We start from the raw sequence: 12,004 nt of genomic DNA on the forward strand, positions 1-12,004 counted from the left end.
GAGACACTGGCACCAACCACCTAGTGGTGGGACTAGGTTATAGGTTAAGAAGTCAAGATACATAAATGGAAAAGTGAGGTAGACAGCTACTCAGTGATTCCACTTCCAGGAAGAGTCTAGAATAGGTAAACTAACAGAGACAACTCTAACAGTGGCTGAGAATGGGAGCTGGAGTTACTGCTTCTCTGACAGTTTCTGTCTGGGATGATAAAAAGGGTTTTAGAAAGCCGGGTAGTGGTGGCCACTTGGTGGCACACATCTTTAACCCCAGCACTTGGGAGGCAGAGGCAGGTGGATCTCTGAGTTTGAGGCCAGCCTGATCTACAGAGTGAGTTCTAGGACAGCCTCCAAAGCTACAGAGAGAAACCCTGTCTCAAAAAGCAAAAAACAACAAAAAAAGAAAGGCTGGTTGGGGTCAGGGATGCAGCATGGTATAGAACACTTTCCTAGCAGATAGCAAGCCCTGGGTTCAAGCTCCCGCATCAAGCCATGTGTAACGGTGCACACTTGTACTCACATTACTTTAGAGATGGAAGTTATTGTGTATTACATAATGAGTTCAAGGCCAACCTGGATTACATGAGATTCTATGCCCCAAACAAAAACAAACAAACAAACAAACATTTAAAAAAAAGAAGGTGTGTAGCTCAGTAGAATGATTACCTTGCCCAGCATTATTGTTCTAGCCCTTAGGAGTGGTAAAGGCCGAAGGATCAGAAATACAAGGTCATCCTTGACTATAACAAATTTGAAACCAGCCTGGAATATATGAAACCCTGTCTCCCCGCCAAAACAAAAAAACAAAAAAAAAAAACAAAAATAGAGCCTGGAGAGATGGCTCAGTGCTTAAGAGCACCTGTTGCTCTTTCAGAGGACCCAGGTTCAATTCCCAAAACCCACATGGCAGTTCACAGGGGATCCTACACCCTTTAATGGCTTCCACGGGCACCAGGTATACATATGGTACACATACATGCAGGCAAAAACAGTCATACACATAAAAAATAAAACAACAACAATGGAGCCAGTGAGATGGCCCAGTAAGTCACCTGTTACCAAGCCTGATGACCTGGATTCAATCCCAAGTACCCAAGTGGCAGAAGGAGCAAACTGACATCATAAGTTGTCCTCTGACCTCCACGCGCTTTCTGTAATCATTAAAGGAAAAGGAAAAAAAAAAAAAAGAGGAAGAAGCAAGGCTGAGAGTGGTGGTTCACACCTTCAATCCCAGCACTCAGGAAACACAGGCAGATAGATCCCTGTGCTTTCAGCCTGGCCTACATAGCAAGTTCCAGAGCAAAGCCAGAGCTACACAGTGAGACTGTTCTAAAAAAGTCAACCCCCCAGCATTACCATAAAATAAATAATAGCAAATCTGTTGTGGCAGTAGCTAGCTACCTTCTTACTAAATTGAGGCTCATTCCACAGGAGGGAATTCATATCTGATACTATAAACCTGGTCAAAAGCCAGTGGTCGGGTAGGTCATAGGCCCCCATGGGGGAACAACAAAATAAACATGATGTACCCATTTCATTGCCTTCCAATAGTTGTGTTAATGACCATAGATCAGGGCTACTGTCAGCTTTCATTAGAGAAGCTTTTTTTATTTTATTTTTTTAAGATTTATTTGTTAGCTAGGCATTGGTGGCATATGCCTTTAATCCTAGCACACAGGAGGCAGAGGCAGGTAGATCTCTGAGTTTGAGGCCAGCCTAGTCTACAGAGTGAGTTCCAGGATAGCCAGAGCTACACAGAGAAACCCTGTCTTGAAAATTTAAAAAAAAAAAAAAAAAGATTTATTGATTTATTTTATGTATATGAGTGCTCTATCTGTATATTTGCCTGCAGGCTAGAAGAGGGCATCAGATCCTTCTATAGATGGCTGTGATCCACAATGTGGTTGCTGGGAATTGAACTCAGGACCTCTGGAAGAGCAGCCAGTGCTCTTAATGGCTGAGCCATCTCTCCAGTCCCAGAGAAGCTTCTTTTTGCAGTGAGCTGTGATAACTGCAGAGACTCATACTTGGTCAAAGTTTGGAGAGCAATTGACTGTTGAATGCTCAGCCCTAAAAGAGACATCCATATCAGCCCCATTCAAGGCTCAGGAAACATCATAGGAAACAGGATGCAATAATGTGAGAACTGGAGGATGTAGTCTTCACAGAACACTGTCTTCCGGCTATGACGTGGCTGTTGTACTCTTAAACTCATGATAGCTGTGGCCTGCACAAGATCTCTACAACATTTGCCCTGTCATGGAGGGGCAAGGACTCATGAGGCCCTGCCCCTCCAGGAGGGGGAGACATTTTCCTTAGTTCTGTAGTCACTGGTAAGGTGCCCATGGCTTCTGTAAATAACTCTTGCCCACCCTCCTGTAAGCAATCCTATGAAACTCACCAAGTTGCTAAAACAGACATGGAAGTTGAAGAGGGAGGAGACAAGAGAGGCTAATGGGGTGAGAATGACCAAATGCATTTACACATACAGGAAAGTGCCCTAATGGAGCATATTGTTGTGAGTAATTAATATATGCTGATAGAAAAACAGGAACAATACACAGAAACTCCCTTGGTTATTTTCACAACTTATTGTGAGTGTACAATTATTTCAAAACAAAAGTTTGGAAAAAAAAACAGAAGGATGTATGTCTTCACTTTGTAGCCACCCTGTGCTCCCCACTCTCTGGATCTGACTCAGATTCACTGTCCTCTTGTAATACTGGGACTTATCCAGGCAATAAACTCCATGGCCTGTAGAGGGCTGGCATCTGTCCGCATTTGTCAGGAGGACTGGAGGCAACTCATAGTCTAGTTTCAGTTTTGTTTTCCTGAAATTACCGAGGACCCAGGGAGGGAACTGTAACAAGCAGCACTTTGGTTCCTGTTTGCATCGGTTAGGAGCCCCACTGTGTGCGCCTCCTCCTCTCCCCTGACACTGGCTGTGAGCATTACTGCCTCCTTATCCAGTCCCAGGACTAAGGATGGATGGGGAGCTATACTCGAGGCAGCTGTGAGTCTCAAGGTGGGATACAGAGTCGGGTGGCCTCCAGACCTTTGGTCTCCAGCTGCCTACCCTCCTACTTCTTAACCACAGGTATGTACTGGGTCTGCCTGCTATGCAGAGGATCCGGACAGCCAATGTCCTGCTATCTGGCCTGCAGGGCCTAGGAGCTGAGGTGGCCAAGAACCTGGTGCTTATGGGTGTAGGCAGCCTCACCCTGCATGATCCCCATCCCACCTGCTGGGCTGACCTGGCTGCTCAAGTGAGTCTTGGGGTCTCTATACTCTCTCCCAGAGCAGGGCCAAAGGGGAATCTCTTTGATCAAACTAAACTGTTCTGTCCTTAGTTTTTCCTCTCAGAAGAGAGCTTGGGAAGGAGCAGAGCTGAGGCCTCTCACGCACCATTGGCTCAGCTCAATGAAGCTGTCCAGATCTCCGTCCATACAGGTGACATCACCGAGGACCTCCTGTTGACCTTCCAGGTACTTACCCCAGCCTCAGTTTGCATGCCAGCCTGGTCCTCCCTCTTGCCCTTAACAGCAAAGACTGTGGCAAGTGATTCTGGTGTCCATGTAGGTAGTGGTGCTGACTGACTCCAAACTAGAGGAGCAGCTGAAGGTGGGGACCTTCTGCCATGAGCATAAAGTCCACTTTCTGGTGGCTGAAACCCGGGGCCTTGTCGGGTGAGGAGACTACCTGTATACCCCACCACATTACCGCCAACAATTACCCCCAGTGCTTCCCGAGCTCTAAGCTAGCCCCTATCACTCTCCACTCTGCCTCAAGCCTAGCCAAGGATCCTCTTAATTCTGGACTACAATTTCAGCCTTGTTTCTCCACCTCAGTGTCCAGATCTGTTCTAGTACACCCTGTGCACCCAATTTCCACATCTTTCCCAGAATTCCTTCCCCTCTGGGCCTGTTCTAGAGTCCTCACCATTATTCACAACTGATGGGCTTCCTCAGTAACTTCTGCCAACCATACTAGGCGGTTGTTCTGTGACTTTGGTGAGGACTTCACTGTTGAGGACCCTACAGAGGTAGAACCTGTGACAGCTGCCATCCAGGACATCTCCCAGGTGGGTGCTGAGATGCAGACATTTACCTGATATCCAGAGAAAGGTGCCAGGGCCCATGGAAGGCAGGTATAGGCCTTGAAATCAAACCATCTCTCACCCAGGGATTGCCCGGTATTGTCACTCTGCGAGGAGACACCAAAAGACATCCCTTCAATGATGGGGACTTGGTGACTTTCTCAGGCATTGAAGGCATGGTTGAACTCAACAGTTGTTCTCCTCAGCCTGTCCGTGTGCAGAGTAAGCCAACCCTACTCCAACCCCTGGCTCAATGCTATGTGGAAACTACTTGTAGTTAGGAGTCCTAACTTACTAGGCTGCATCTCTTTCAGAAGATGGGTCTCTGGAGATTGGAGACACAACAGCTTTCTCCCATTACTTACGAGGTGGCGTTGTCACTGAAGTCAAGATGCCCAAGACTGTGAGGCATGTGAGTGCAAGTACATCTGAGGTGGGAGCACCTGATTACATCAAGGGATACATAGTGTTTCAGACCTCATCCTGAGCTAAGCAACTCCGACCTCTACAACCCTGACCCCTACAGAAGTCCTTGGACACAGCTCTGCTTCAGCCCCGTGTGGTGGCCCAGAATTCTCAGGAAGTACAACGTGCACACTGCCTGCACCAGGCCTTCCATGCACTGCACAAGTTCCAGCAACTTCATGGCCGGCTTCCCAAGCCCTGGAATCCTGTGAGTGGTCCCACATTGCACAATGCATAGCCTCTGTCTTCCTGGATCTCACTTTTCAGACCTCATCTCAATGACCATTTACAGATCTGAGTCTGAACCCTAGAGGCAGATTCTGTACTCAAAAACAGGACATGAATACTACTCTCTTACACTAGAGGTTGTGTTCATAGATGCACTTGGCCTACAACCTGGAGACCCTGCTTACTCCATCCTTAAGCCATCAGAGGCAGGTTGGAAGTTGTGCTCAAATTGGTGATGCCTTCGGCATCTCTGGCTGGTGCTGGACACCCTTTGGTAAAGTGCTTCCCAGCCTAGCAACAGTATCAGGCTTTTCCACTTAGGATTCTGCTGCTTCCGTGGAATAGGGTAGATGTGTGCCTGCCTGAAGGCTGAGTGGGAGGTTAGAATTCAGACTGGGGCTACTAGGCCCACATATGCCATGCCTGAGTGCTATCCCACAGGTTGATGCAGAGACCGTGGTAGGCCTGGCCCAGGGCCTGGAGCCACTCAAAGGGACAAACGAAGAATCACTGGATGAAGCTCTACTTCGGAGAATTGCCCTTAGTAGTGCTGGTACCTTGAGCCCCATGGCAGCCGTTCTAGGAGGGGTGACTGCCCAGGAAGTCCTAAAGGTAGTAGACACAGGAGGGCAAAGGGAGGGACTGGGAAAGTGGGCAGGTCAGTATGTGTGCCAGAGTGTACCCATACCAAGCAGCAGCCCTGGAGCATTTTATCAACCCAGGTGCAGCCCTCAGATGGGACCTAAGGGAATTAGGCATTAGGAGTTGGCAGAAGCCCCCAGACTGAAGTGTCCACCCCCAGGCAATCTCCGGGAAGTTCATGCCCCTGGACCAGTGGCTGTACTTTGATGCCCTTGAATGTCTTCCAGAAGATGAGGAGCTCCTTCCCAGTCCTGAGGACTGTCATCTGGTGAGAACTGGTAGTGAAAACCTTGTTCAAAATCAGGGTTAGAGGAGAAACCTGAGAAATACTCCTAAGGTCCTGATTAAACAACTAAGTGAATGACACACAGCACAGGCATCAGCCATCACTGGCCATCGTCTGTGTTCCCTAGAGAAACTGCAGATACGATGGGCAAATTGCTGTGTTTGGGACCCGTTTTCAGGAGAAATTGAGCCACCAACACTACCTCTTGGTGAGCTGAGGGATGATGGCGGGGATGTCTTGGGGAAATTCAGGCCAAGTGCCCTGGATAAGACTGTTCCTGCCAGCAGGTGGGTGCTGGTGCCATTGGCTGTGAGACGCTCAAAGGTTTTGCCCTAGTGGGCCTGGGAGTCGGGGCTAATGGAGGCGTGACTGTTGCTGACATGGACCACATAGAACGCTCCAACCTCAGCAGGCAGTTCCTCTTCAGGCCTCAGGACATTGGGGTGAGTGCCAGTCCCTCTTACATCTTTGTGTCTCAGGTTGCTTTCTCATAACGTACCCATTTCCTCTCTTCCCAGAGGCCCAAGGCAGAGGTGGCTGTAACAGCAGCCCAGCGTCTAAACCCAGACCTAAACGTGACCTCATGTACCTACCCACTGGATCCCACCACAGAGCGCTTCTATGGTGACAACTTCTTCTCCAGGGTGGACGGTGTTGTTGCTGCTTTGGACAGCTTCGAGGCCCGTGAGTGCCTAACTTAGAGCTGAGCCCCTTGCCCAAGGTTCTGGCAGTCTCGATCCAGACCCTATGCCCTTTTGCCAGGGCACTATGTTGCTGCCCGATGTACCCACTATCTGAAGCCACTGCTGGAGGCGGGCACACAGGGAACCCGGGGGAGTGCTTCCGTGTTTGTGCCAAATGTGACCGAAGCCTACAAAGGTCCTGCCTCAGCCGCAGCTTCTGAGGGCGCTCCCTATCCTCTGTGCACTTTACGGTATTTCCCCAGCACAGCAGAGCACATCCTGCAGGTAAGCATATCCCACCCTACCCATCTCAGTCCTCAAATGGCAGATGTGTTCTTCATCTAATACCTTAACACCCTCCCCTCCCCCACAGTGGGCCCGGGATGAATTTGAGGGACTCTTCAGACAATCTGCAGAGATCATCAGTTGCTACCAACAGTAAGGCCAACAGAGGTAGATGGGAGTCCAGGACTCCAGGCACAGAGTTCAGCCTCAAACTTCCTCCTTTCTCTGCAGGGCAGGCACTTCCGTGTCAGGCATAGATAGGACAACCTTACTGCAGCAAGTGGTGGGTGTCCTAAAAATGCGCCCACAGACCTGGCAAGACTGCGTGGTGTGGGCTCTAGGCCACTGGCAACTATGCTTCCATGACGGCATTGTAGAGCTGCTGAGACACTTCCCATTTGATAAAGTAGGTAGTCAGTGGCTGGGCAGCGGATGGCTCCAGGAGACCAGACTGAGGCCAGCAGCCTCTATTTCCTTAGGTGCTTCAGGATGGAACTCTGTTCTGGTCGGGATCCAAAAGGTGTCCACAGCCCTTGCAATTTGACCCCAACCAAGTGAGTACAGTCCTTGGACAGGAGCCTCCTTAGAGTAGAGGTGGCCACCTTTGCATTCTGCTAAGACGCTAAAAGAGAGCCGCACTTGTGCAAATGTGGGTGTCTGTACTTGAGACAGTCAGGCATGTCCACAAAAGGGCAGTGAACCCCATCCCATGTACCCATGAATCTGCTCCTGCTCTCTGCCTGGCTTCAGGACATGCATTTCCTCTACGTGCTGGCCGCTGCCAACCTGTATTCACAAATGCATGGGCTGCCTGGCTCACGAGACCAGACTGCACTCAGGGAACTGCTGAGGGGGCTGCCAGAGCCTGATTCCATGCACCCCAACCTCATCTCTGCTGATACTTTAACTCCTGCTGAGCTTGGTGAGATTCTGGTCTAATCAGTCATTGGAGGCTTGCCATGCCTGCCCCCCCCCCATCTCGCCAGCCCCCTCTGGGACTCATTGCTGCTTAGTTTATCTCCATCCTCTGGCCCCTCAGTAGGTCTTCTCTCTGTTGCCTAAAACATATCCCGGGTCTCTTGAGAGACTTTTGGAATTGAAAAGAAAAAAATGTTCTGCAGAGTGCCTAGCTGTGGTCCCCAGGTGAGGACAGAGTCGAGGTAATCACAGGGGGAAGGTGGGGCTGCAAGGAAGTCTATTGCCCCATCACAGAGGGAACCCTTGATTTGATCAAGCGGCTGCAAACGGCAGGTTAGGCAGAGACCACAGATGGACACAGAGTACAGGAAATGAGCTAAGGACTGATCCCATACCCTACTCCCTGACAGGCCCAGAGCAGTTGAAGGAACTGCAGGAATCCTTGGAAGACTGGAGCAAGGGCCCTCCGTTGAAACCTGTGCTGTTTGGGAAGGTAGGACCCCAAGTGGGAGTGAAGAACTGGGCTGGGGAAGGTAAGGAGATGGGGTAGTCGAGAACCCCAGTTTCCTTCCTTCAAGGCCATGGAAGCAGCCTGCTCCCCTTGCACGCACCTCATCCGGAATGTGTGGTAAAGGAGAAGATGGTAGATACCCACTCACAAAGACCAGTCAGTGGCATCCAGTTGGCCATGGGAAGGGACACAACTACAGAGCTCACACTGCTGTGACAGGGACACCACTGCAGAGCTCACACTGCTGTGACAGGGTTACCACTGCAGAGCTCACACTGCTGTGACAGGGACACCACTGCAGAGCTCACACTGCTGTGACAGGGACATCATTGCAGAGCAAGCCAACACTGCTATGACAGGGACATCACTGCAGTGCAAGTCAACACTGCTGTGACAGGGACATCACTGCAGAGCTCACACTGCTGTGACAGGGACACCACTGCAGAGCAAGCCACTACTGCTGTGACAGGGTCACCACTGCAGAGCTCACACTGCTGTGACAGGGACACCACTGCAGCGCAAGCCAACACTGCTGTGACAGGGACATCACTGCAGTGCTCACACTGCTGTGACAGGGACACCACTGCAGAGCAAGCCAACACTGCTGTGACAGGGACACCACTGCAGTGCAAGCCAACACTGCTGTGACAGGGACATCACTGCAGTGCTCACACTGCTGTGACAGGGACACCACTGCAGAGCTCACACTGCTGTGACAGGGACACCACTGCAGTGCAAGCCAACACTGCTGTGACAGGGTCACCACTGCAGAGCTCACACTGCTGTGACAGGGACACCACTGCAGAGCTCACACTGCTGTGACAGGGACACCACTGCAGAGCTCACACTGCTGTGACAGGCTCACCACTGCAGAGCTCACACTGCTGTGACAGGGACACCACTGCAGAGCTCACACTGCTGTGACAGGCTCACCACTGCAGAGCTAACACTGCTGTGACTCTGCCTGCAGGAGGATGACACCAACTTCCATGTGGACTTTGTGGTAGCAGCGACTAACTTGAGAGCTCAGAACTATGGGATCCTACCAGTCAACCGTGCTCAGGTAGCTCTGCCCCTTTGGGGCTCAGGCCTGGAAGTGAGAGCCAAATCTTAGTCCTAAGCCTTGAGCCCAGACCAAATGCCCTGTTCTTGACAGATCAAGCAAATCGTGGGCCAGATTATCCCAGCTATTGCCACCAGTACAGCGGTTGTGGCAGGCTTATTAGGCCTGGAGCTGTATAAGGTGGTAAGCGGGCCACGGCCCCTTGGTACCTTTCGTCAAAGCTATCTGCACCTGGCTGAAAACTACTTCATCCGATCAGTGCCTTCTGCCCCAGCCCTCCAGTCGGTGAGCCCTTGACACCCTACCTTTGCGCCCATTAGACCTGAGTTCTCCCTTTACCCACCCAAGTAAAGAGTCCTCTCTCTAACTGTGGGCTCTCTCCAGGCCCCAGACTACTGGTGAATTCTCTAGACTGCCCCCAGCTCCTTTCCTGCTATGAAGCCAGGCTGGGAGCTGTCAGACACAGGAAACAGCCATCAGCCATACCCCTCAACCCCCCTGCAGTCCGGGGTCTGGGGGAGCTGCAGCTTTAACTCATTAGTGGAGCCAGACATCCCCCCACAGGCCCCTCCTTCTCAATAATATCCTGGTGGGAGGGAGTAGGGAGGGGCAACCATAGACTCAGCCCCAGAAAGTCTAGCTTCCCTCTGTAGAGCCTTGTTCTGTCCACCTCAAGCCAAGTTAAAGGGTACCAGGCTTGCTACCATGAGTGTGGGTCTCAGCCCTGTAGGAGAGTATGTTTATGCTACAGATATGAGTTCATCAAGGTCTAGGCAGCCCTGGTGTGTGAACATGGAGGGATCAAGTTTACATCTGTGTGCCAGATGGGAGAGCAAGGATCTTCCTCAGTGTGAACATTCATGGCTGTGCATGTGGAAACATACATGGGTGTTGTTGGTTTTGTTTGTGTAGGTGTTCCTATGAAAGCAGGATGATACTGCCTCCAATTGTGTGCCCAGGCTCTGCCACAGTTAGCATTTCCCTGAGGAACAGGAAAGGGGGTAGAAGGAATGCCCTCACCAGGGCAGAGGACAGAGGTCACTGGTTAGCCTAGGGTCCCTCTGGACAAGCACACAGAGTGCTTTTGTGAGGTGCCCCACTGTTAACCAGCACAGAGACTGCCTTTGTCCGTGGAATGGGGGTGGGTAGGAGTCCCCATCCTGCCTCTAGCCTAGTCTCAGCTCGACCCAGTATGCTTTCTGAGGGTTGGCAGGACCCCTTTGTCCTGGACTCTGGATGTCTGCTACATCTGTCCTCAGCTATGGGTACCGGAACTCTTCAACTGGGAAAAAGATGGGATAAGAATAAAGGCTTCTGTAGACTGTTTCTGTGAGGATCTCTGGGTCAGTAGGGTTCCATTGTAGCCGTGTCCTTGATTTTCACATGCCCATGAGCAGTCCAAAGCCCTGTATGTAGGGACTGGAGAGGAGAATGAGCTGTATATTCCCACTCCCAGCCTCCCTTTTGAGGAACAAGCAGTTTTATCGGAGACTGCAGCAGCCCGGCTCCAGCTTCCTCAGGAAGCAGCCCCCCCCCCTCCACCGCTTCCAACTGGCCTGTGTGATGGATGTCTGTTTCCCTGTACAGGGCCCCATAGCTCCATTTCCTGTGCTGGCCCCAGCCTGGGTGGGGAGGGGGCTGAGACTCTGGGCCCAGATCCCACCTTCCACCCCCCACCTCTTGGCTCTGGCTTCCTGCCTCTGGAGCAGCTCCGCCTCTAGGAAAAGCTGCTGGTAACTGGGCCAGGGGTTGCAGATTTGTGTGAGAAATCTCTAATTCCTCCTCACCTCCATCCCGTAGTTCCATCACCTGAAATGGACCTGTTGGGACCGCCTGAAGGTGCCTGCTGGACAGCCTGAGAGGACGCTGCAATCACTGCTGGCCCATCTCCAGGTGTGGCCTGCCTCCTCTCTGCCCCAGGCCCAGCCCAGCCTGGCCCAATGAGTGTCTGATGTATATATTTTAGAAAGAGCACGGACTAAAGGTGAAGATGCTGCTGCATGGCCAGGCTGTTCTCTACTCTGCACGGTGGTCATCTGAAAAGCAGACTCAGCGCCTGGGCCTCAGGTGAGCCAGTACTTGACCACAAGCAGGCCCGACCACGTCCCTGGATGTTGAGGATGGGTGACAGCCTCCTTTTCTCCACCCCATCCTAGGCCCCTCACACCTTCTTGAAGCGTTCTTCCACCAAATGGGGCCACCAAATGGGCTTGGGGGTGGGGCTAAGAGCCTGAGAAAGGGGACTTCAGTAGCTGTCTGCTTGGCCAGCCCCCCTGACTCCCCATACACTGCCCAGCCCCCCTTTCACATCCTACTCCCAAGGGACCCACAGCTTCCTGCCTCCTGCCTGCCCCACCAGCTGCTCCTAAAATAGTTTCAGATGTTTCCTGCCGTGAGCCACTCCTGCTGCTGGCTGGGGCTCCTGAGGCGCACCAGCACCCTCTAGTCCACACTAGGTTGCCCTCTGTCTGCCTCAGCTCACCTACCAAGTCTCCTCTAAACCCACTCCCATACCAGGGTAACAGAACTGGTTCGGCAAGTGACCAGCTGGGAGCCTGAGCCTGGGCTGCGGGTTCTGGTGTTGGAGCTGAGCTGTGAGGGTGAGGAGGATGAAACTGCCTTCCCACCTCTGCATTATGAGCTGTGACAAGGTAGCCACCACACCACCACTCGGCCATAACACACTCGATATAAAAATCCCTGCATCTTGAGCTTACAGCAGACACCTCGACAATAAAAGCTTGTTGAAGGAAGTAGAGAAGATGGATTCTAGAACATGGATGGCGTGTGAGATGGGGGAGACAGGGACCCTGGGAAGGAGAGGGAAGAT

At 51.6% G+C, this 12,004-nt stretch overlaps 1 protein-coding gene across 4 annotated transcripts; it reads left to right on the top strand.

Annotated features, from left to right (window-relative positions):
- The first annotated feature begins 2,828 nt into the window (after positions 1-2,828).
- On the top strand, positions 2,829-11,927 carry Uba7 (ubiquitin like modifier activating enzyme 7). 4 transcript variants are annotated; one of them, XM_036193430.1, is made up of 24 exons: positions 2,829-3,010; positions 3,095-3,263; positions 3,348-3,482; positions 3,577-3,683; positions 3,988-4,078; positions 4,180-4,315; positions 4,408-4,505; positions 4,620-4,766; positions 5,228-5,398; positions 5,589-5,696; positions 5,842-5,922; positions 5,999-6,157; positions 6,233-6,398; positions 6,477-6,682; positions 6,771-6,835; positions 6,914-7,088; positions 7,162-7,236; positions 7,433-7,604; positions 8,011-8,093; positions 9,082-9,174; positions 9,268-9,459; positions 10,975-11,067; positions 11,141-11,241; positions 11,692-11,927. In XM_036193430.1, exons 1-24 carry the CDS (start codon positions 2,982-2,984, stop codon positions 11,819-11,821), a joined length of 2,982 nt encoding a protein of 993 aa, XP_036049323.1. In that variant the 5' UTR covers positions 2,829-2,981; the 3' UTR covers positions 11,822-11,927. The 4 variants fall into 4 exon arrangements, with proteins under 4 accessions (XP_036049323.1, XP_036049324.1, XP_036049325.1 ...); XM_036193431.1 differs by having other exon boundaries at positions 6,002-6,157; XM_036193432.1 differs by having other exon boundaries at positions 4,411-4,505.
- Positions 11,928-12,004: the final 77 nt, after the last annotated feature.

Source organism: Onychomys torridus, chromosome 7 (assembly GCF_903995425.1).
Source record: "Onychomys torridus chromosome 7, mOncTor1.1, whole genome shotgun sequence".
Classification (NCBI taxonomy): Eukaryota; Metazoa; Chordata; class Mammalia; order Rodentia; family Cricetidae; genus Onychomys; species Onychomys torridus.

What these genes read in the sequence shown, in the direction of transcription:
- Uba7 (XM_036193430.1), top strand. Translation starts at nt 2,982, where the DNA reads ATGGATGGGGAGCTATACTCGAGGCAGCT. An exon ending in GAGCTATACTCGAGGCAGCT is followed by an intron (nt 3,011 to 3,094) that starts GTGAGTCTCAAG and finishes TCTTAACCACAG; the next exon opens with GTATGTACTGGGTCTGCCTG. An exon ending in CACTGCTGGCCCATCTCCAG is followed by an intron (nt 11,068 to 11,140) that starts GTGTGGCCTGCC and finishes TATATATTTTAG; the next exon opens with AAAGAGCACGGACTAAAGGT.